This window comes from Theropithecus gelada, chromosome 13, assembly GCF_003255815.1.
Source record: "Theropithecus gelada isolate Dixy chromosome 13, Tgel_1.0, whole genome shotgun sequence".
Lineage (NCBI taxonomy): Eukaryota > Metazoa > Chordata > Mammalia > Primates > Cercopithecidae > Theropithecus > Theropithecus gelada.
In genome coordinates, this window is record NC_037681.1 from 16,451,665 (window position 1) to 16,476,241 (window position 24,577).

Genomic DNA, 24,577 nt, shown 5'->3' on the forward strand with positions numbered 1-24,577 from the left:
ATTTATAGGAAAAAAAAGAGGAACTAGAATAATTTGGAAAAACTCCCCAAAAAAACCCTCAGTTACCTTAGTTGTCAATGTGTAAGCTTCTAGAACAGACTCCATCTTTTAAAGTTTTGAACAGTATCTTAGGAATGCAGTAACAACGGTGACAATAGTGTGTGTTTGTTGCAATGTTTACTACTGGGGGACAACTGTGCTTTGTACTTTAAATGCATCCTCTCCAATATTCTTTAGTACCACACTTTTTGTTGTTGTTGTTGTCTTTTTTTGGAGTTTTGCTCTTGTTGCCCAGGCTGGAATGCAGCGGTGAGATCTCAACTCACTGCAACCTCCGCTTCCCGGGTTCAAGCAATTCTCCTGCCTCAGTCTCCCGAGTAGCTAGGTTACAGGCACATGCCACCACGCCTGGCTAATTTTTTTTGTAGTTTTAGTAGAGACAGGGTTTCTCCATGTTGGTCAGGCTGGTCTCGAACTCCCGACCTCAGGTGATCCACCTACCTCCGCCTCTCAAAATGCTGGGATTACAGGCATGGGCCACCCTGCCCAGCCTAGTACCACACCCTTTATAGATGAGAAGACTGGGACACAGAGAAATGAGAGTGTGACAAGGTCACAGCCGTATGTGGTGATTAAGGCTCTGAAGCCATGTGGTCTGATTCCCAGAGCCTCGATCCCTAAATCCTGCATAATATGCTGCATCACATCTAAGCTTCACATTTACTTACTTCTTTTCTGCCATGCATGTGCATTGGTTCAAATCCTCAAAGGGAAATGCAATGTCTCATCTCAACCACAGGGCCCCAAAAAAGGGCTCAGTAAACATCTTCAGCATGAGGGACAGAATCTTTAAACCATGATTAGTAATGGTGCTAGAAGTGAAATACTCAAACAGCCAGCTCCTTCAGTATTATTAACTCATTAAGGAGGGAACCAACAGAAAATAAAAAAAAAGACTTGTTCCTTAAAAACTTTGATGAAAATTGTGTGTGTGTGTGTCTGTATACATACACGTATCTATTTTACTTGTTTGCTAAATAGACACAGATATACTCAGGTAGTTAACAAACATGTAGGTTGTATAAAAATAAAACTAGTTTACCTTCTTTTGGGCAATGAAATCCCAATACCTTTGAGGTTGACTCAGGCCTTATCCATTTCTGCAGGTTAAGAAGTTACAAGTCTTCAGGTCTGTAAACTGTTGAGGCCGTTATCATTGTCCTTCGTTAGTCCACTATACCTGGACAACAGTGACATCTCTAAGACAGGCAGCCAAGGGGGTTCTTTAACGAACAGAACGTCCCCCTTTTATTAAGCAGGCTTATTAGAAAATGCTAGAAGTTACCCTTAACGCAAGCAAGTGGCCTTTTTCCAAGTCCGGGGATTTACGAAATTTACTTACCTATTTTTTGCATTTTTCCAAGGTGTTTTTTTTTTTTTTTCGTGTGCGTGTGGGTTTGTTGTTGTCGTTGTTGTTGTTTTGGTTTGGGTTTTTGCCTTTTTCCAAGTTTGGGATTTCTTTTTTTTTTTTTTTTTGATCTCATAAAGCAAACCTGTTTTCTGGATGGAGGCCCAGCGGAACTTGTTCCGGCCGCACGTCTCGGTCAGAACGAACGCTTCTGCAGCGGCAGGAAGGGAGGCTCGGGATCCGGGCCTGGGGTTCCGCGGCCGCGCCCCTCCCCACTCCCCGCGGCCCGCTGGAACGCGCACGGCCGGGGACGGTGGCGGGTACGCGCGCGGGCAGGCGGCGCGCACGGCCGGGTAGGCGCGCGGGGGCCGCGTGGGGCGGCGGCGTCCTGGCCCCCAGAGCCGGTCTCGCGCGCTGGGAGTCTTCCTTCCGCCGCCGCCGCCGCCACATCCCGGGACCCTACGGGCCGCGGCGCGGAGGCCGCCAGTGGCGGCGCAGAGGCCTCGGGGCAGGGTGGGGCGGGCCTCCCGCGCTCCCGGGACCCCGCGCGCTTCGCCCACAGGCCCGGCGAGGCCCGACCCGCGCTGCGCCCCCAGGGCCGGGGGAGGAGCCTAAGGACCCGGACGAGCGCCGCTCCAGTAGGGTGAGCCCGGGGACGCGCAAGCGGGTGGGTTTCAGCGCCCGGGCCCCTGGCCCCGCCGCGGGGCGCACGGAAAAACCGGAGAACCTGCGGGTTTTGTCCTGGCGAGCCACATCCTGGTGTGTTTTGGCGACTTGAAGACCTCCCTAGTTCGCGGGAGTAGCGGGAAGAGCCTTCCTCGCGTTAATTATGCAATAAGAAGGCGTCCTTGTACGGGATACTGTGACCCGCGGAATTATTGATACTTGTGCGAGCCTACGATTTACTTCTTTCATCCTTGGCCGAGAATTTGCGTTTGTAATTGTCGATGGAGAGAGGAAGAAAGGGTTCCGCTCGGGTCCAAGGAGCATGCTGAGGAGGGCGGGGAAGAAGGAGCATGTACAGCCTCAGTGCGAGGGGAGGCAGGGGTGGGGATGCACGTTCCCTGCCTGACGGGCCTCGGGGTGCCCAGAGCCTCTGATCTTCGCTGTCAGGAGGCCTGTCCCAAGTTGCAGGTTGAGGCATGCAGTTCTGCACTTCTGGCTGGGAAGGTGAACCAGGTTTTCCAAAAACTGTCATTTTTGCTTTCCAAGTCTGCAAGGCAGGAAAGGGTTGGGCAGTGAATGGAAAGCAGTGCGGCCAGGTTCTGGTTAGCTCAGCGGCAGGACTGTCATAAAGGTTTTTTTTTTTTTTTTTGGTCTGAAAACCGGAGTCTGGGGCTTTGGGCCATGAGGAGTTGGGTTATTGCATTGCTTGAAGTGCCAGAGTGAGACATGTCTCAGACGCTGTTAAAATTAGGCAGCTCAGTTTAGCTCTGGCTCGCTGATCACCAACCACCTCCTCCTTCACTCTTTTCAGTGACTGGGTTAAAAAGAAAAGACACAAAGGGAGAAGTGGTCTTTCCCCTTCCCTCCCCGTTATAATTAGAGCTTAGTCCATCTTGGCTCAGAATTGGAATTCAGAATTCAGAATTGCTCTTGACCCTGAAGAATAGAATCTCAAAGAAATACCTGAGTGGAAAATTCTTTCCTTCGCTGAAATGAAAATTGGGGTGTTTGCAAAACTGAACAAAGAAAGGAAAGAATTTGTAAACATCACAGGCAACTTGCAGTTATCTTCGGATCATTTTTCAGTGTTTGAGGAGTTCATACAATAAAAAGGTGGGAGAGAGCCAGGAATGGAAACAGGGGAGAGAGGTGATTGCAGGACCTTAGAGACTGCAGAAACCCAGAAAAGAAACCCATTTTCTTTTCATACACGTCTGGATAACGTGGATGTGAGGACCATCAAATGCCGTACATGTTGTTTCTGACAATGATGGTCTACATATACAACAGTGGTCCCATAAGACTATACTACCTTATTGTTACTCTACCTTTTCCAATTTTAGATACACAAATACTTACCATTGTATTACAGATGCTTACAGTATTCAGTACAGTAACAGCAGTACAGGTTAGTAGCCCGGGAGTAATAGATGATTCCATATAACCTAGCTTTGTGATCAGCTGTGCGATCTAGGTTTGTGTAAGAACACTCTGATGTTTGCAGAAGAACATCGCCTACCGACACGTTTCTCAGAACGTATCCCTATTGTTAAGTGATGAATGACTGTATATAAAGCTTGATCTTTCAATCGGCGTAATAGGAAATTGCTTTTAATTTTAGCATTGAGTTCTCAGAGTAAAGGGAGGCAGAGAGAGACCCTGCTGCATGTGTCCCAGTCAGCTTGGGCTTTGTTGTATGTGAAATGAGTTGTATGTTTATTTTTGGTAGATCACCTAAATCCGTGGTCTCTCTAATTCCATGAATTTGGCTTGTTTCTGGTTTTTTATGATAGGACATTTGGCTAGAATTTTCCAAGTGCTAAAGGTGTAAGGAGCACAAAAATCCAGAGAACATTTTGCATTGGAAGAATTGATCATCTTATATAGGAATCCTTTACCTAGTTCAAACATGTGAAACGGGCATAATTGGATTTGATTATTTTTGCTACAAAAAAATGTTTCATTTTTCAACCTGAGTTACATGGAAGAGTCTTTTAAACAGCTAGTGGTTTTGGTACATTTAGAATATTCATTTACCAAGAAATCCAAATATAGCCTGCCTTTGTAAGAGACCCATTCTGCCAAATATATTTGAATCATCAAAATGGTTAACTATTTCCTTCCTAAGTATAAACCAAGTTGTATTAAGTAAGTTGATCTTGTAACTTTTAATGATGCTTTTTTTTTTTTTTTTTAATTTTCCTATCCAGTGACAAGAGGAACCAAGAACCTCAGTTCAGGGGAAACACAGCAAGGAAATGTGAGCCCCAGGCTGCAGAAGGTACGCGAAGGAGAATGTGAGCTCATCAGTTATTTGAGCATGCTGTTCAGTATTGTTACTGCCTTTTTTCTTGCCTGTGCAGATTTTAAACTTTTGATTAGAAGTATGTAAATGTACGCTTAGAAACGTTTCCTTAAATGTAATAATAGGAGCGTGCTTTGAGTCTGGGATTATGTGAGTTAGTACCTGCTGAGACCTGTGCCTGGCACGGAGTGAACCCCATACAGGTGTTTACTGTATATTATTGTTCATGAAAACCTGTCTTAACTACAGGTATATTTCTCATTCGACAGTTAAGAATCTGTTTTCATTCTCCTAAGGGTAGTTAATCGTTCCAAGGCGGTAAATTGTAAGGATGACAACAGAGAAGACAAAGGAAATTTCTGAACGCAGATTGAGAGAAACCTTTACTGTGAATTTGAAAGTTTCGGTGACATGCAATAGAACTTTATAGTATAAACTCATATGCCACACTTTGCATTATGAAGTTGTAATTTAATGATTCTAATGATAGGGTGATGCATTGTAGTTCAGAACATGCTCAGGGTTGACGGTGAAATGTCCCCGTTTCTGCAGCCCTGGTCTGTCTAGTTCTCATCTCCCCTGTCATCCTCCTGGGGTTACCAGCTCCTTGTACATTACCAGGGTTTTTTTTTTGTGTGTGTGTGTGTGAAGTTCCTTTTAGAGTCTAGCTGTGTTTTAAAAGTTGAGCCCTGGATATGTGATCCCTGATGTGTGTATGAGGTGAGGTTGTCAGTCAAGGGCCTCCTCATCTGACCCACGCCGTCCCTGCTTGCCCACTCTGCGTGAGGAACACTGGCCTTCTTGCCACTTTTGGAATTCTGGGACCCAGACCACAGTCTTTGCCCCGGGGTCTGCGTGGCTTGCTCCCACACTCTGTCCTGCCTTTTCTCAACATGTCCTGCCCATGCCCTTGTTTATTAGCCACTGCACCTGCCACCTGGCTTGATCATATACATGGATCACTTGATTTGTCTATGGCCCATCTATGTCTGTTAGAAGGAAGCACTGTGAGACCAGGGAATGTGTGTGGCTGTATCCCCAGAGCCTAGCGCAGCCCCAGCCCAGAGAAGGGCTTTGGTAAATACTGCTGAATGAAAGAATGTCTGGAAAAAGGCTGGTTAAGCAGAGTGAAGTGGGCTTATTTACCGTGGGACTTTTCAGAACCTTTACTAACTGAACGCGCATATTAGAAGTGGGGCCTGGCAGGTGGGAGGCAAACTCATCAGCGGAGTAAGAAAGGCACTGTGCTTCTTCATGACAACTCAGACGTGGGGAAAAGCTGCTGGCAGGAGTGGTATTGGCAGCTGAGCAAAATGAATTTACAAGTTTCCTTTTCGAAATGCAGGGGAGGAAGGATTTGCATCAAGAGATGGTAATAGTAACATTTCCATTGTTAGTAATTACAGACATGTACAATGTGTGCTATTTTTCTTTTATTGAAGGTGAGGAAGGGGGAAGATGGGGGTGTGGATTCTTCCTTCCCTGACCCTGCTTTCTCCATAAGGCCTTAAGTTCTTCAGCTGCCAGTTCAGCCTTGTGGGATGAATTGAGGAACCAAATCCTCTGGCTGCGTTTCAGATCCTGACATCCTTACTAGTGAAGATCCCGTTTAATGACTGGAAGTAGGAAAGCTCTGAAGATGGATATGCAGATTCTAGGGGTCAGGAAAGGCTCTCTTCAGGGCCTGCGCAGTTACCATGACTGGAGGGCGTGCAGGGGCTCAGCTTCTGCTCCCACCATTAGCTCCAGAGGCACTTTGGGAGTTGTCTTGGCTCCTTGAACAAAGGGGAGTTAATTACAGAAAATGCCAGGCTTTTTAAAGGCCATTTGTCACCTGGCTGTAGGGAGAGCAGCAGCCCTGGGCAGAGCCCTGAGGAAGGACTCCTCATGGCAGGCCCCAGGTCCCTTGTAGATGAAATAATGAGCCTTGGTGGTGTCATCCCCAGGTAGGAGGCAAACCCCATGATGCAATTCTTTATTCAAAGAAACAATGCAGAGAATAGGACGGCCTTAGAGGAGCTGGGGTGAAGTGAATTTGGAATGCCTCTCTTTAAAAAAAAAAACGGGACAGAGTTTTGTGTTGTTTTCCAAAGTCAGACAAAGCCTAATTCTACAGAGTCTAGTTACCCATAGATGGGAGGGCTGGAAAGGAGAGTAAGATGAAGGCAGTGGTGGAAGGTCTTAGATTCTAATTAAACCTCTTTGAGCTGTGTATTTGGAACGTTTGTAATTCAGAGCATCAATAGACTCTCGTTGACTAGACGCTTTTTTGCTGCCAATTTTCCTTCTTAAGATGGAAGGAGGTGGTGGGAGAATGGCATTTATGCCAGAATGCCTAGAGTCTGCATTTTAACAAGATCCCCAGGGGCATTCATGTCGGCATTAAAATTTAAGAAGGGCTGAGGTCCTGGACCAGCAATTCTCAGCCCCAGCTGCTCATTAGAGTCACGAACAGAGCTTTAAAAGAATGCGTAGGTACTGCCTCCAGAGATCTGTGTTGTCTTGGCTGGGGTATTCTCGGGGCGCGGGGTGTCACTGTGTTTCTTGAAAGTTTCCCAGGTGTCCAGCCAGGGCTGTGATCCACCACCCCAGACATAAAGCCAGACACCTTCAGATGTCGAGATTCGGAAGGCACATCATCCCGAAGCAAATGACACCACGCTTAGCTGGACACACCGCTCTTTAGGATTGATCAAAACCCACCACGTCAGATAATGTGGATCCTCCTAGCTCATCCGCTGGCTTCCAGAGCCACAGCCAGAGATGATGGGATGTGGAGCACCCAGCCGGGGTTGCTCGTGTCCCGTTAGAATTCTCCCTCCTCCATGAATGGAAATGACCTTGAGACCGGGCCGTTGCTGAGTGGACATTTGCTTTTTGCACCTTTCATTGTGCTGCCGAAGAAATTGTTTCAAAATTTAAATCAGATCATGACATCACCACCCCTCTTTTCAGGTAAAACTCTCTTCAGGGGCTCCCATTGCTTGCAAGGAAAACACCGTAATAGCTCTGGAAGGCCCCATGTTGTCTGGCCTGCATCTGCCTCAGCCTGTGCCCGGAACTCCAGCCACATGGGCCTGCTTTTAGTTACTCAGAGGCCCCTTCCCTTGGCCTGGAACCCTACCCTTCACCTTAGGTGACTGTGCTGGCCCCAGCCACTCTGCCCAAGGCACATCCCCTTGTATTTTCTCCCCACAGCACCATGTGCCTCTCACACCATCAAGTACCACTCCTCAGATAGATTCTTTCCTTCGTGTGGGCCTGTTAGACGACAGGCTCCATAAGGACAAGACCTGTGTGTGTGTTTGGTTAGGGACTCAGGGTCATATCCTTGGCAGCTGTTTTACTGGACGAATGAATAAACTGGATACTGGATAATGAATAATGGCTTGAAGTCATTAGTTTTAGGCTATTTCGTCCTTAAACTTGTATGCACGTACATACCTGTTCATGTTTGAGCACTGGATTTTGTAAACTGTAGAGACACTGGACCTGAGGTATTTTGAGAGAGGACCGGGCTGTAGTCTTACTGGTTCTGATTGGCTCATGTGGGATGTGACTTGTAGAACAAGTCCCAGTTTTCTAAATTTTTAACTAGTCCGGGTGCAGTGGCTCACACCTATAATCCCAGCGCTTTGAGAGACCAAGGCAGGTGCATCACTTGAAGTCAGGAGTTCAAGACCAGCCTGGCCAACATGGTGAAACCCCATCTCTACTGAAAATACAAAAATTTGCCGAGCGTGGCATGACTGTAATCACAGCCACTCAGGAGGCTGAGGCAGGAGAATCGCTTGAACCCAGGATGTGGAGGATGCAGTGAGCCAAGATCGCCCCACTGCACCCCAGCCGGGGCAACAGAGAGACACCCGGCCTCAAAACAAAAAACAAAAAAAAAACTTATTACAAATATTTTAAGTATGAATTGTATAAAGTACAAAAAGACCTCTTACTGTCCTCTCATGATTTTATTCTATGTATTACATATATGTATGTATGTTTGTATATGTGTGTAATCGTATCTCACACATACGTGATTTTTTTTTTTTTTTTCTTGAGACGGAGTCTTGGTCTGTCGCCCAGGCTGGAGTGCAGTGGCCAGATCTCAGCTCACTGCAAGCTCCGCCTCCCGGGCTTACACCATTCTCCTGCCTCAGCCTCCTGAGTAGCTGGGACTACAGGCGCCTGCCACCTCGCCGGGCTAGTTTTTTGTATTTTTTTAGTAGAGACGGGGTTTCATTGTGTTAGCCAGGATGGTCTCGATCTCCTGACCTCGTGATCCGCCCGTCTCGGCCTCCCCAAGTGCTGGGATTACAGGCTTGAGCCCCTGCGCCCGGCCACGTAATTTTTTTTAACAAGTGGGATCACACATTCCATCCTGCAGCTTGTCTTTTTTGTTTACTGGTATATCTTGACACTTTAGATATGGATCTATGTCATTGGCTTGCCTTTCAGCATAGAGTTTTATTTAAAATGAAAACGTTTTTGGACTTTGGCATGATTTCCTAACCCCCCCAACCAATGTGTTTTAAGTAGTAAGTGTATTTGAATGCATATACATGCTGTGGCTTAGATCATTTTCTTTCCAAGTAATACTGAAGTCCTCATAGCATTTGGTTGTTTTCTAGTCTCGGTTAATGGATATTAAACATGGAACTGCTCTGTGGAGACTGGAGAAATATTTTGAGGTTGAAAGGGGGCCTCATTCTTGGAAAAGCCCGGAGACCCTCAGGGAGAGGGTTGGGCAGGCTGCCTCCTGAAGTACCTTTCCACGTTCCTGAATTCTAGCAAGTTGCTCAGTTGACACAGTCATTTAGCAAATAGTGATCGTTGGCTCGTGGTATGCCAGGCACTGCTGTCCGGACCAACATGAGCCCACGTTTTGCAAGGAGAGCAAATGGCACACAGCGAGAGCATGTGGGCTGTGCTAGGTGCAGTGGGGGAAGTGGAGCAAGGTCAGGCGGCGCAGAGCAGTGCTGGGGGTGCCACCTGGGTGGTGATGAGGCAGAGCTGACTCTTCCTCTGCTGCCCACGGGAAAGGGAGCAGGCCCTGCTCACCCCGAGTGTACAAGAAGCCCAGTGACTGAGAGCGGCTCCTCAAAGAGCTCCCTCCTGGACTCCACAGTGACTGCCCACAGGCTCTGTGGCCTGCAAGGGGCCCTACAGCCCGATATGGGAATGCTGGCAGGCAGATGTGCTTGAAATGCTGATAGGGGTCTGGGGTGTAATGCTCTTCTCAAGAGAGTGGCTTTGGCAGGGCTAGGGTTTTGCTCCTGAAGCTTTGCAAATCCACAGCCCCCACTGGAGTCTCCACATGTCCTGGCACCATCCCGGGGACAAGAGGCAGGGAATAAGCAGGGGAAGGAGGTGGGAACCCTGCAGTCCACCCTTCTCCTGTCCTAATGGAGTGGCCAGGGAAGGGGAGACTCTCTGTATATCTTAGTTTGGTAAGAGTTTGCAGAAGTCAAGTTAAAAATGGATTTTTTGAAAATGAAATACCCATCTGAAGGAACACATTGGATGGTACGTTGTAAGTTGCATGATTGTTGAGAAGGTCTCCTGACTAATGCGTATGCAGGTGGCTGTTTATTCTCGTGGATGAAAAATGGGAGCCCGAAGAGCTCTTCGGTGACACACCCACAGCCACCTAGCTAGGGAGAGGGTGAGTGCAGACCAGTCCCTGACCCCCAGCCCGGGTGAAAGAAGCTAAGAGCTCCTGACTTTAAATGAAAATCCAATACTTAGGAAGGCGAACATGGCTTCAGGATAGCGCGCCTCTCCGTTTTCAGCTCGCGTAGGTGGCGAAGTCCTATCCCTAGGCCAGCCGGCTTCCTGGAGAGCAGCAGAGGGGCTCTTCATTTCCAGGTGAGGCTTCATCATCTTCCCGCTTTACCTGCAGATATGAGCTCAGTGGGCGAAATCGTATTAGATCCCCTCAGAAGACTAGTTCCCATTGGAAAGATTTGATTCTTAAACTATAAAAACCTCCCAAGTGCTGCCCCAAGGCAGGGCAAGGGTGCTTGGGGGTTGGAAGCCTGGAGGCAATGAGCAGGGCAGGCAGTGGAGTGCGCAGTTCCCGGGTCCTCCCACCACGTGCTCTGCAGTCAGGCGTCATGTGCAGGACGGAGGCAGTGCCTCTTATCACTCTTCCCTCTTTCATAGCCCTGAGCCTAGGAGAGGGTGGGTTGTAAGTCCCAGGATACTCAGAGCCAGGACCTCTCTGTTCAGAATTGCATGCAACCTGCTTGGTACATCCTGTTCTTTTTACTCCCTCCCAAACCCACTCTGGTGCCTCTGCTGCCCAGTTAGAAACAGTCTGCAGCTGGCATTTTTCAGGGGGGTGCTCTCACTGTGACCGATGAGGATGGATCCCCCTGAGTGCACTGTCTTACAGGGATGAGCTCAGTGGACTCGGTACTTCTGGGCCCTGCATCCTCTGGTCACGGTCTAAGCCTCAGTTTCTAGAAGGGAAGTTGCTGGAATAAGAGTATGTTTTGTTTTTTCTCTCTCCCTGGGGCAGACCATACTGTGGCATTAATTTCTGGCAACCACACTGAGAAGGTTGTAGATTAAGCAGGAAAATCATGAAGAGTGCCAAGGGATTGGTCAGTTTTTACTGGGGGTCTGCACCAGGCCAGGTGGGTGCTGGTTTTTTGTCTTCATTGTCTCATTTAATCCTCATGGCCACTCTGGGAGGAGGAGGGCCTTCTGTTAGAGATGGGACGTTGAGGCTTAGAGAGGTTGAGTGACTTACGGAGTCACAGAGCTCACACGTGTGAGCAGGGATTTGAACCAAGTCTGGGGCTCTTCACTTTGTGCCTCACCGCCTCTGACAAAGAGTGGTGGAAGGAGGAGGGGATTATGGGATGGAGACAGGAGACAGGACAGCTGGCTTCCAAGGAATTTGGCATGTCCCCTGCTGGGTGGTGTTGCTGATAAACTACAGTATGCTCGGTTAAATCCGAAGTTCAGAAAACAACACATAGGTTTTTTGTTTTTTTTTTTTTTTTTAGTATAAGTATATGCAATATTTAGGACTTTATACTAGAAAAAACCCTGAAATTAAACCTAACTGGGTATCCTGTGTTTTTATTTGTTCAACCCGACTTGGGGAACCCTGGAAGGATGCTGGGCCTAATATCTGGGCACAAAAAATACTGGTTTGGGAGCGGGGGGGTATAAGTGTGTCTCATGCAATATTTAGGTTATACTTACACTAAAATTTTATGTTGTTTATCTGAAATTTAATCTTAACTTGTGGGGGGTGTCCTGTATTTTTATTTGTCTAATCAGGCAACCCTATTGGTGACCTCAGGAGACACATGAAGCCTTATACACGGGCACCTGAGCGTGGCTCATGAGCCATTCGGAGAAAACCCAGGCAGCTTGGCAGGTGGTGAGCTCCCCACTGCAGGCTGTATTCAGGTGTGGCCGGATAAACACGTGGTGGGTGTGTCACAGAACGTATTTGCATTCCAGATGCCTGGTTCCAGTGAAATTCTAGGATGTAAATGTTGAGACCAGGAGGAGAGTGAGTTACCTGGGTCTTCCTGGAGCTCTGAGCCACGCAGGGTTAGGAAGCTGTCTCTGAAATTACTTGCCGTCAGCACCGTGTTGAGGCGACCGCTTCTCCCTGCCATGCAGAAGTGATGGATGGCCTCAGTCTGTTGGTGGAAGCCAGCTCAGCCCAGGGTCATATCTGTACGTGGAGAGCTTTGGCTTGAAGAAGCACTGCGTTAAAGGTGAAATGAAACACACTTTCTTATGTCACCTGCCAAGAACTGACAGTGACTTCCCAGTTCTTTATGTGCCTCCTGCAGCAGAGTGTGGCTTCTGTGCCAGGCTGAGGACCGACATGCCCCGTGTTGCTCCCTGGCTGTGATAGCATGAAAAACACCCACCTCAGTGTTCTACCCAGTCCGTTGCTGGCGAGTGGGCAGAGGCGAGAAGCATCAGTGTTCGTTCGTTTGCTTTTTTAGAGCTTCTCTAGGTGTGGCTACATCTTGTCAACCAGTCAGAATTTTAAACACAGCCAGCTCATAATTGCCCCAGCATGGCTTCTGCCCACTGTGAACGACCCTCAGCTACGGCCTAGTCCTTGGCAGGCCTCTTCCTGCCACCTGCTTCCAGGCCGTCGTGGGAGCTCACTGGGACCTTAGCCTGGGCCCAACAGGAGTCAGGGAGCAAATGTGCAAAGGAGTCTTATTCTGTGTTCCAAAAACACACAGAGGTGGTCTCTCTTTATCCTGTCTCTCCATTAGGGTGTTCTAAATTTGATTTTATTATTGAATCCATCATTTATATCATTAATTCAATGTGGAATGTTAAGTTAAATGCCAAGTGAAGCTACCTTATTGTAGCAGTGGGAAAAAACGGAAATATTTGTGCTGACACTTACTGACGGAAATCACCTGCCGTCTTCACTCCTCTTTGTTGACTTGATGTATTTGTAAGCAGCAGGGGCGTCTCGCTTGTGTTTTCCAGGAAGAGTCAGTGAATGGCTGCAGTGTGACAACATGCACCACCAGTGGCTGCTGCTGGCCGCGTGCTTTTGGGTGATCTTCATGTTCATGGTGGCTAGCAAGTTCATCACGTTGACCTTTAAAGACCCAGATGGTACGTATGCCTCGTGGCGGAATGAATTTTGGCTAATTCAGACCTTGCTGCAACACTGTTCCTAGGTACATGCACAGATGACGTCTGTCACAGAGTCAGAGGACTCTCATGCCAGCAGGGACCTTGGAGGTCATGGCCTCCGTTCCTTCATGTTACAGAGGTGCGAGGGGAGGTGAGAGGGAGGGGCTGGAGGGTCTTTTCAAGCATCTCCTCTGGAGGAAGGAAGGTGCTCTCTGTGGCTGAGGCCTGGGTGGTGCCTGAGGAGCAAGGAGCAGGGCCTCCTCCCAGCAGCGCAGTGGCCATATGCCTTGCAGCCGGGTGCCTCTCAGGCTCGCAGTTAGAAATTCTCTCTGCCTCTTGTCATCATGAGAGGTGCAGCCTCAACTGCTCGGCATGGCCACATGTGTGAAGGTCACCCTCCGTGCAGTGGAGGGGGGTCATTTAAATGTATGTCTTCAGGTTGTCTTGGAGGCTTTTTTAGCTCTACTGAACATAGGTATTCAGATGAGGACGGATAAAGAGCGCCAAACTGGGTCTCAGAATTGCTGATTCTACTTCGTGCTCTTGTCATCGGCTTGTCTGCATCACAATGTTTCTCCCGCCACATGGACACCCTGCCTGCTCCGGCACCGCCCGTGATTGCCCTGAGCAGGGTGAGGCGCTCTGTGGTCTGTGGAGTGCTGGATATGTCCAAAGAGGTGTGTGAGGTGCTTTCCAGCCCCAAGGCCACTTCATTCAGTGGCCAAGCAGGCGAACACGAGGAGGCCAGACACATGCAGTCATTGAAATCCTCATTCACGCCGTGGATTGGCCCATTCCTTCAGGCTGATGGGGAGATACTGGGGAACGTAGGTGAGCACAGCATCTTTACTCTGCACTGCGCTTTGTGTGTCCTCCTGCCGATAGTGGCCTTGGGAAGGGGCAGCTAGGGATGCCTCTGTGCCAGCAGTCTTTCCTGGAGGCTGCACTGACCTGTGTTGTCTGTGTGACTGTGGGGAACGGCCCCTGCTCCACCCCACAGAGCTCCCAGGCACGTCCCTGGCTGTGTCAAGGGCTGCCCGATGTCCTACACCTCCTGCCCTATCCTCTCTCTGCCCCACCCTGTCTGCAGAGGGACAGCGAGGTCAGAAGGGAGGTCTGCAGGGAAAAGAGGGACACCCTGAAATTAGCCCGCATGGTGGTTCTCCCCGTGACAGTTGTTGGGCCCTGATTGGCTGTCATTGCATGTCCCACCTCATCCCCCAGGAGCCCTCGAGAGAAACCTGTGAGGTGTGCACAGCCTCGGGAGGTGGTATTACACCTACAAGTATCTGGGCAGGTGTCACGGAGCATGACAGCTCACACCCAGGACTCGGGGTTCTGTCAGCAGAGCAAGGGTCGATGCTTGGAAGGTTGCTGGAATGTGAGACGATGATCTCAGTGTGACAGTTTGGACATTTTCCGTGGCAGCTTCAGCCCAGTGACATGCCACTGAGAGATCCCTCCTGAAGCCCTAGCGCCGTCGTTCTCATCCCCGCAGCACGTCAGAGTCACCTGTGGGACTTTACAAACCTGCTGTGTGTGAGACCCAGTGGAGGAGAACCCCAGGGGTGCGGCCAGTTGAGAAGCACAAGTGGAGAGCCTAGCTGGAGCACGGAAGAGAAGCAGAGCTCTGAGAATAAGAAATAGGTGTTACTCGGGATGCTCCTAAATGTCGCCTCCTGGTGTGGAAGGCACTCAAAAGCCAGGTCATGAGGTTAAATTGTTTATGGTTTATTTTGCTTAAAAAAGTAGGAGTAGATGTGATACATTTTAGTGAGACTTCTATCGGTAATAGTTAAATAAGACATGTGCCTTTGTGTGTTACTGTTACCTGGCAGAATGGCCTCTAAAGAATGCCGTGCTTCCCAGCGGCGTCTGGTAGATGAGGTCTCATTCTCCTTTGATGTATCGAGTTTCGTGCTGAATGTTTTCAGTGTAGACACTGATCCTGGAAGGTAAGCAGGGGTGGGCCCAGTTAGAAAAAAAAAGCAAGTGTAGGCGTGGAGCAGGGTTTTGTGAAGAGGAGAAAAGGAGTGGTAGGGAGTGTTAGAAGATAAAACCTATGAAGAAAGATGAAGGGCTTTCGGATTTTATACCTGGAGAGGGGCACCGCAGCCAGCGGTCCTTAATCCTGCCCATGAGATCCTTCCAGCCGGCTGCCTGAAGGCGAGTGGAAGGGGGCGTTTCCCCTGCCCTGTGAGATCTGGTGTTGTGGCGTGTGGGTGCTGGGTCACTGAGATGGGAGAGCTGCCCGGGACCCCGAGGCAGGGGGTGCTGGTGCTGAGGATGCTGTTGGCCGCACAGTGTCCAGTGAACTCAGCGAGAATCCTCTGTCGTGGGCTCACTCCAGTTGCGGGGTGGCCGCCACGGCACTACCCAGCCTGCTTCACTCACGTGGGATGTTACCTAATTGTCCCAAAGTACCTGGTTAGGATCCTGAAGGTGGATGTCCGCCGGCCGAGTTCTGGATGCAGGATGCGAGCTGACACGCAGCCCAGTGCACGACGACGCTGGGCTGAAGCATCAAGAGCATTTACACTTAGAGCCTGCCCTACAGGCGTCAGAGAGGCCCTGGGCTGGGGTGGTGTAGGCCTCTCCCCTGGAGCCCGCCCCTCCAGCACTGTGTTTAGAGAGTGTGCCCCGGAGCCTGGATCTTGGGCAGCACAGGAAACCCAAAGGGTTGTGTAACCCAAACCCAAACCCAAAGGGTTTGTAAACTTGTGGCCATAAAGGGTTTTTCACGTGTTGGAGTTTATTTCACACACGTTCACGGTGTTTTTGGTTATGAACCGGAAGCCCATTGTGAAGTGTCACGACGAGGAAATAACAGACGCAGCAGTGTCCTCAGCGGGGAGTTCCATTTCCTGGAAAGTGCGTGGAGAAGCCTTGGCCTCAGTGCTCCCGGGCTGCCCTGTCCTCTGGGACAGGGCCGGCCTCAGAACCCCGGTCAGTGGTGTGCGTGTTCTTCTCACCTACCTGCCTTTCCCGGTTTCTCCTGCCACTGGAGCCCCTAGGAAGAGCATGGCTGTCTTGAGTTGCTGTTTAAAGCAACACTTTTTTTAGTGTTACAGTTTCTGTTCAGCTCAACAGTGGAGCCAGTGATATTTGTGGCAATGATTTATCCTCAGTTAGCAAATTTCAGTATCGTATTGAACTAGGATCAGGTGTTGTAACTAGATTTTCTCGTAGGAATATAAATCCCCCTCAGTGAAGGGAATGTGATGGAATCATATGGCGAGACTCAAAATGACGCCCTTGTGGACCTGGTTTGTGTGTGTAGGCGCTGGCTTTTCCTCTCTCCTGGTTGACCTCATCCGTTCTGAGCCTCTGGAGGGCAGAGCCTGTGATGTGAAGGTCTCTGCAGCCTTGACCATCTTTGCGTGTGTTTATTTGCCGTCTGTGGATACTCCCCAGTGAGATGTCTGGGTGTGTCGTACCTGTTTTCTAATTGGATTGGTTGCTTTTTTAATTGTTGAGTTTTGAGGGTTCTTTATATATTTTAGATAGGAGTCCTTGGTCAGATAAGTAGTTCGTAAATATTTTTTCCCTGTCTGGAGCTTGTCTTTTCCTCCTCTTCAAATGGGCTTTCACAGTGCAGATTTTCTCCTTGGTTGTTTTTTTAAAAAGATTGTTGGTTTCATGTTTCACATTCAGGTCTGTGATCCACTCTGAGTTCACTGTTGAATAAGGGGTGAGGTTTGGATCGAGGTTTGTTCCATGAGTGCATGTCCAGGTGCTCCAGCACCATTTGTTGAACAGACCGCCCTCCTCCGCCGAATGGCTTTTGTGGCTTTGTCAAAGGCATTCCAGCGTCTTTGAGAGCTTCTATTTCTGGGGCCTCTGTTCTGTGCCATCCACCTGTGCGCCTTTTCCTTTTAGAGAAGACATTCAACTTCTCTGTCTTCCAGTGTACAGTGCCAGACAGGAGTTTCTGTTCCTGACAACCATGCCGGAAGTGAGGAAGTTGCCAGAAGAGAAGCATATTCCTGAGGAACTGAAGGTGGGCACAGCCAGGCCGTGGTCCTTGTCCCCTCGAACACGGCACGGGGAGCTGGCCTTCCCCTGTGGCCGGTTCCGCTTGTCATCACGTCTGCGTTAGAGCCTTTTCCTGTGTTACTTCTCCATGTTTAGTTCACTGTGTTAATTTCCATTTGGGGGAGGCAGAGGCCAGGTCTATTTTTGTGCTCCTCACGGAGCTCGGTGCATCAGGGCTGCTCTGTCACTGTTGGTTGGGTGGCATTCCTGACCAGGTGAACATGAGCCTCGCCCGGGTAGCCGAGAGTATTGGGCAGGGTCAGGAGGAAACCAGGAGTGGGAGAAGACGTCTCACCAAGTCATGGGATTTTAGAGCAAAAGGGGGCCCTGGACAGCAGAGCAACTAATTCAGCCTCCAAATTCTGTGGATGAGAGAACTGAGCCTAGGAAAAAGGCAGATCCTCCACAGTCCCATGGAGTTCCTGGCGGAGCTCAGGCCTGCTGACTTCCACCTAGACCTTGCCTGGCTTGACATTCTGGCTCTGCGTCTTTCTCTGCAGGCTTCTTGTGTACCTAAATTCCTAATCATTCCCTAGCTGGGATGAGGGGTGCACTCTGGAAGGCCTCTCACTTCCTAACCCCCATTCTGGAGCTAGAGGGTCAAAGTTGCAATTGTGCCAGAAGGGATGAAATGGGTACAGCAAGCCCTGAAAATATTTTTAAGCCCAGAATCAAGCCATAGAGATGGGGACAGCTCCTAGCCATGGTTCACAGTGTAAGGACGATAAATTAGAACTCAGTAAACATAGAACACACACACCAGTCAGAGTAGAGTGCTGCTGGAGGTTACTTCTCGTACGACATTGAGGGAATGGAAGTCAAGTCTACAGAACTCTGAGACAGCCTAGGTGTTGCTTTTAGGTTGAGGCATCCCAGGGTAAGAAAATAATTTGGATGGGCTACAGAAACAAGACCAGAAAATCCTGTGGAAAATAGGAGAGTGACTTTAATAGGATGGATTTAAAAGGAAATCAGTTACCTGGGTGAAAACAAATGCAGGGTAAGCCTTCGGCAAAGTGTCACAACAAGGTTCCCTCGAGGATGCCACATCCTGTGAGGAAGAGGGCGGTCATCTTGGTGCTCCCTCTCCCTCTCTCCGGGTGGAGGGTGCTCCCGGAGAGATTGCCAGCCTGCAGGAGTCGTTGCGAATAAAAAGACTGCGCCTGAATGTGCTTTACAGTTTGCAGTGTACTTTACTGGGTTTCAATCTCATTGGTCTTCTGAGCCGCCCTCTGAGGTATATTTTTATTCTCAGTTTGCATTTGGGAAACATAAGGCTTAAGGAACTGTGCTCACTGGGTCAGTATCCCCTGGACAGCCAGTTGTGAGCCTGGGCTTTGAACTCAGTTTCCTCTGTGCCCTTCTCTTACCCCCTGCTGCATTCATTCTCATGAGACTCAGATGGGAGGGGAGGGAAGTGGGGGATGTCAGGAGTAATGTCCGCTGAGGCCACATGTCCTTGGGTGACACCAAAACTCAACATGTGTCTTCTCACAAGGAAGGGGATTTATCAACGTGATCAGGTTCCATAGCTTGCCTTTAAAAGTTTTTTTTGGCCGGGCGCAGTGGCTCACTCCTGTGATCCCAGCACTTTGGGGGGCCGAGGCGGGCAGATCACCTGAGGTCAGGGGTTCGAGACCAGCCTGGCTAACATGGTGAAACCCCATTTCTACTAAAAATACAAAAAATTAGCCAGGTGTGGTGCCATGCGCCTGTAATCCCAGCTACTTGGGAGGCTGAGGTAGGAGAATCACTTGAACCCAGGAAGTGGAGGTTGCAGTGAGCTGAGATCGTGCCATTGCACTCCCGCTTGGGCAACAAGAGCAAAACTTGGTCTCAAAAAAAAAAAAAAACTTTATTTTGTGCATGATGTAGCCAAATGTTTGAATGGAAAATAGAAAATAATATCTATCTTTAAATTGGTTTTGTGTATTTCCAAAAGGAAAAAAGAAAACAGTGCTCATTCGTAGACACAATTGAACAGGAAATCTTTTTTCTTTAGCTGGGCATGGTGGCTTATGACACCTGTAATCCCAGCACTTTGGGAGGCTAAGGCAGGAGAATCGATTGAGCCCAGGAGTTCGAGACCAGCCTGGGCAATATACTAAGCCCTCATCTCTACAGAAAATACAAAAATTAGGTGGTTATGGTGGTGTGTGTCTATAACCCCAGCTACTTGGGAGGCTGAGGTGGGAGAATCACTTGAGCCCAGGAGTTGGAGGCTATAGTGAGCCATGATTGTGCCACTGCACTCCAGCCTGGGTGACAGAACGAGACCTCGTCCCTTAAGAGAAGAATTTTTGTCTTTGTCTTTAATGTTTTGCTCAAAGAAAAGCAATATCTAATATCTTTTTTCTTGTTGTTCAAAGGAAAGCAATATTTAAAAGTGCAGAGTTTTCTCCATTTTCTAAAGGGAACTTGCTGGGACGTGCTCTCCCCTGACGCGCTGCTCTTGAGTGCCATCCATGATCGGGGTTAGGTTTGGAACAGAGGGAGAAGACAGAGGCTTTTTTGGGATAAGTGAGCAAGAGGCGGGATGGATGAGGAAGTGAGGTTAAATGAGACCCATTCTTCTAAGAGCAAGGAGAGTGCCTGGCGTGGCTCCTGATTTTCTGTGGCGGGCGGAGGGCCCCGGGCAGCCGCTGATGCCCTGTGGGGAGGAACGGAGGCCACTCTGCAAAGGGGCCTCTCGCTTCCAGTGTCTTCATCTTGGAAAGCAGGCAGTCAGGAGCCCCCAGGACGCCCTTCCCACCACCAGGGAGTCCCAGGAAATTCACTTAAACACATGAGGGAGGAAGCATCCTGGCCAGAGGTCATGAGTGTAAGGGAGTTTGGTTACAGTAGATCCACAAAGGAAGAGCTGGGTAGGGGGCATTGAGGGGCGCCCTCTGTCATCCTGATAGTTCCAGCGTCTGCATTCTAGTGTGTTCTAGAAGGCTTACATCCTTCCCATTTTCTAACTGACATTGTCCCCTGGGAGGACAGGTTGTTAAAACTACCCTATAAATGGATTTCCTGGCAAGCCTAGCGCATTTTAAAAGATATAACAAGGACATTTGGGTCCATTCAATACAATTATTTGGAAGGATCGCCTGCTTTGAAATCTTGGGAAGTTCTGTGTAGCTTTAAGAGATGATAGATGTAGCAGCAGAAGCCTTCAAAATGCTGAGAAACAGGGCCACAGCTAGAGGAGGCGGATGGAGTGGTGTTGGCGGAAGCAGCCCTGCTATTCAGGAGTGCCCTCGGGATACCCCCGGGGAACAAGGAGGTGTGAGCAGCAAGGGGACTTAAACTCACCGAGGACAGGGGGCCTCTGAGCAACTTCTGTGTGTACTGGTACATCTCCCTGTGCCCCCTCCAACCCACGCACACACGAGGCCTCTCACGTTACAGGTATTCTCTTAGGTTCTAAAACAGCCCTGAAAAGAAAGGACCAGCATGTAGAATTTGAGCTTTTTCATTTTCTTTCCCCCTAGCCAGAGGATTCCAAACCTCTTACTTTGGTTTTTAATTTTCTTTTTTTTTTTTCCCCCCAAGACGGAGTCTTGCTCTGATGCCCACACTGGAGTGTAGTGGTGCGATCTCAGGCTCGCTGTAACCTCCACCTCGCAGGTTCAGGTGATTCTCCTGCTTGAGCCTCCCAGGTAGCTGGGATTATAGGCATGCACCACCACACCCAGCTAATTTTTGTATTTTTAGTAGAGATGGGGTTTCAGTATGTTGGCCAGGCTGGTCTTGAACTCCTGACCTTGGGATCTGCCCACCTTGGCCTCCCAAAGTGCTGGGATTACAGACATGAGCCACTGTGCCCGGCCTTATTTTGTTTCTTAAAGTCAAACTTATCTCCAAAGACGTCCAAGGAACCAAGCTTGCATTCATTTTCCTTGCCCAGCCTGCCGATCGGGCTGGTGGAGAGGCTCTGAGGAAGGCCTCGGGAGGGGGCTGGGGGTAGTGGGTGTCACTCTGTAGAAAGGCAAGGAAGGGAAGGAAAGAGGGCCCCAGATGGAAAGGAGGGGATAGGCCAGCAGGAGCAGCTCTGCTTGACCCGGTCCTGCCTCTTTTAATGGTCCCTGGGCCTCTTCTGCTCCGTGTCACCTGCAGCCAACTGGGAAGGAGCTTCCAGACAGCCGGCTCGTTCAACCCCTGGTCTACATGGAGCGCCTGGAACTCATCAGAAACGTCTGCAGGGATGACGCCCTGAAGAATCTCTCGCACACTCCCGTCTCCAAGTTTGTCCTGGACCGAATATTTGTCTGTGACAAGCACAGGATTCTTTTCTGCCAGACTCCCAAAGTGGGGAACACCCAGTGGAAGAAAGTACTGATTGTTCTGAACGGTGTGTGTGGGTTCGCGGAGTGTCCCTCTGGGAGGGGTCTCGGCGGTCGTGGCTGAGGAGGCTGGGGAGGACGGCCGGGAGGAGTCACACAGGGGCTGGTTTCTCCTGAAAGGGCTGGTGGCCTTCCAGTCAGGCCTGCTTTTGTGGTTTCCTGTTAGTGTTGTGCCTTAAAAGTTAGGGGGGCTCGTTTAGACACCGATTCTTTTCAAAGGGGCACAGCCACAGTCCGGCTCTCCTCACCTGTCACAGAGGATCCTCGCTTTTGGTGGCTCGCCCACCCCCAGGCCCCCCTCCTTTGTCTCTTCAGGTTCCCTGCGCTGATGGTTATGGTCACCCACTGTGTCCCACGTCCCCAGAGCCCCACACTCGCTGAGCCGCCAGGTAGCCTCACGGTTACCCTCTCTGCAATGAGAAGGGCTCACACCATAGATCCTGGGAGGGGAGGCCTGGCCCGGGGCCTGGGGCCTCTTTACCTGCAGACCAAGCGTTCTTTGTCGGCGAGCAGGAAGAAATTGTGCCCCATTTCACACTAAGCATCTGCGTTCAGAGGATTGAGTCAGCTTGCTTCAGGAAACCTGATGTTTGCTAGGGAACAGATTAGATCATCACAAAGTGACCTCATACACGGCAGTTTTGATTACTCACTACTCTTTTTAAAAAGAGATGTTTATTTATTTTAATTCCAATTAGTCTAAACCTATCCTCATAATTATGGGCTCTGCTTATGAAATTTAGCTTCAGACAGAAGTTAGTTCCTGTCAGCAGCAGTGGGATTCCTGGATCAGGAATCAGATTTTGGGGCACCATGGGTGGGTGGTCCTGGGGCTCCATGTCCTGCTTGCCACTCCTGATGCTGCTCACAGAGTCCGTGGTCACTCCTGGCCGCTGTTTGGCCTTCACACGGGTTGGCTGGGAGAAAGCATGGTGGCATCTCGTCTTCCGGTTGTCACATATAGTTAATGTGCTTCTGCAGTCATTGGATAGCATGCTGGGTTTTCAGAAGCAGAAGGAGGCTGCAAATCAAATTGAAAACAAGAACTATACAAAAGACTCACAAATCAGCCACCACAGTGTGAAGCAGCATACTTTAAGAAGTAAACACCCACTTACAAGGGCAGTATAGAAATCGGAGTGGGCTTGCTGTGTCATGTAATACAGAAGCGGGTGGTCCTTGTGGCTGTCTTCGGTGACCACTGGTGTACCTGGATGGGGACAGGTACGTGAATGGGTCCATGTATGGACCCACAGAGCTGGTTCTGCCATTGTGCCCTTGAGAGCAGGGCTCCCCACGCCTAATTTGCAACCATCCATAGCACATACTGCAGAGTTCTGGACTAGGCTTTAAACACTCGGGGGAGGAATGAATAAAACAGACAAGACTGTGTCCACTGCTCAGATGGCCAAGGGAGAGTCTTCCCTGCCAGGTCTCCAGTCTTAACCCTACAGGATTAACACAGAGATGGATGTTAAGGTTTGCAGAGGCTTGGAGAAAACCTCAGCATACTGACGTTTATTTCCATTTGTCTGCATTGAGAAAAGAGTGAAAAACCTGCTCGGCCCCCAGGCCGAGGATGACCCTGCCCAAGTTCCATTCAGCAGCCTGGACCCACACTGGTCCCTGATGACAGACCCTGGCTGTTGGCACGGCCCTGCCTACTCGACACGCCTTGTCCTCTTTTGACTCCTGTCTCAAATATATCCCATAGCTTAGTCAGATTTTTCCAGCATCAAAAGGTCCTTGCTCCTTGCCAGCCTGGGATGCTCCGGGGGTACCTGAGCGCCACTGTGGGCCGGGCGGCATGTGGTGCTTGGAGAGCTTAGCCTGTCTATGGGATAGGGCTGTGAAGCTGCCGCCGGCATCTGTTAGCACGACGTTCCAAAGTCCTGCTTCTCCGGCATTTTCCCCCAGTCTCAGAGTAGAGTAAGTGTTGCTGGTGTTAGGAATTCTGTTTGCATGCAGCGATCTTCCTCTAATGGCAGATTTAGCCCAGTTAGGTCCGTTGCCAGGGGTAGGCACTGCCAGCATTTCCACTCCTGCTCCCTCCCCCTCCTCTCTGAAAGCGTCAGTTTCCTCTAGTTGGCTTATGGATTCACCAGAAGCTTTTCTTCACTCTCTCATCCTGCTGGCAGAAGCAGTTGAAACTCAAAGACCTAAACTTGGATATTGGGGGTGGGCGTGTCATGCACACATGGGGAACATGGGGCCCGAGGTAAGGACATGCCCTTCTCTAAGGGGCGCACTGGAGCAGCCAACCCGCCTTCCCTTCTGTTTACTTCCCAGGAGCCTTTCCTTCCATTGAGGAGATCCCCGAAAACGTGGTGCACGACCACGAGAAGAACGGCCTTCCTCGGCTCTCTTCCTTCAGTGATGCAGAAATTCAGAAGCGGTGAGAGCAGCTTCCTCAAAGGGGAGGGGGGAGTTTTTGTAAACCTGGGAAGAAATTTGGGAAAAACCCCAGGCTCAGTTCTGTACTTGCCAGGTTGATTGGAGGACCACAGAGGGCTGTCGGTTTGCATCAGTGAGAGGCAGCTAACTTCACCCCCCATTCAGCTCCTCTCAACTCTCAGTTCCTTCTGAGAATTTCCAGCCTCACCTTCACACAGTCCATTAACATGAAGGTTACATAATTTTATTGATAGAAATGAGCAGACAACTTTGTTCTCCTTTGGTAAAGTTTTATAGATTGCTTGCTGAATATGATCTTTTCTTTACAAGAAAGGGATTTGGATTGCAGAGACCTCACTGAGTATTTGATTCTCCCGGAGGCATTGTGCCCAGTGCCGTGGGAGCTGCCCCCGGAGTGGTTGTGTGGGCTACACCCAGCATGGGCAGGGTAGAGAGACAGAACCCCTGATCGCGGCAGGGATGGAGTCCAGGCCGGGCACAGTGGCTCACGCCTGTAATACCAGCACTTTGGGAGGCCAAGGTGGGCGGATCATTTGAAGTCAGGAATTCAAGACGAGTGTGACTGAAAAAAACCCCGCCTCTATTTAAAAAAAAAAAAAAAAAAAAAAGCCATGGTGGCACACACATGTAGTCCCAGCTACTTGGGAGGCTAAGACAGGAGAATTGCTTAAACTTTGGAGGCAAAGGTTGCAGTGAGCCGAGATCTGGCCACTTCACTCTAGCCTGGGTGACAGAGCAAGACCGTCTCAAAAAAAAAAAAAAAAAAAAAAGGCCGGGGGGGGGGGG

The 24,577-nt window shown here is 49.6% G+C and overlaps 1 protein-coding gene across 4 annotated transcripts in view; it reads left to right on the forward strand.

Annotated features, from left to right (window-relative positions):
* The first annotated feature begins 1,732 nt into the window (after positions 1 to 1,732).
* CHST10 (carbohydrate sulfotransferase 10) overlaps positions 1,733 to 24,577 on the forward strand; it is a 25,838-nt gene continuing 2,993 nt past the window's right edge. The window contains exons 1-6 of one of the 4 annotated variants that reach the window (XM_025354841.1): positions 1,733 to 2,051; positions 4,285 to 4,355; positions 12,861 to 12,992; positions 16,922 to 17,013; positions 21,150 to 21,384; positions 23,666 to 23,771. In XM_025354841.1, the coding sequence (XP_025210626.1) occupies positions 12,893 to 12,992; positions 16,922 to 17,013; positions 21,150 to 21,384; positions 23,666 to 23,771 (533 nt within the window). In that variant the 5' untranslated portion in view covers positions 1,733 to 2,051; positions 4,285 to 4,355; positions 12,861 to 12,892. Of the gene's footprint in view, positions 2,168 to 2,237; positions 2,579 to 4,284; positions 4,356 to 12,860; positions 12,993 to 16,921; positions 17,014 to 21,149; positions 21,385 to 23,665; positions 23,772 to 24,577 lie in introns of those variants that run through there. The other 3 variants (XM_025354843.1, XM_025354840.1, XM_025354842.1) reach the window with 3 other exon arrangements.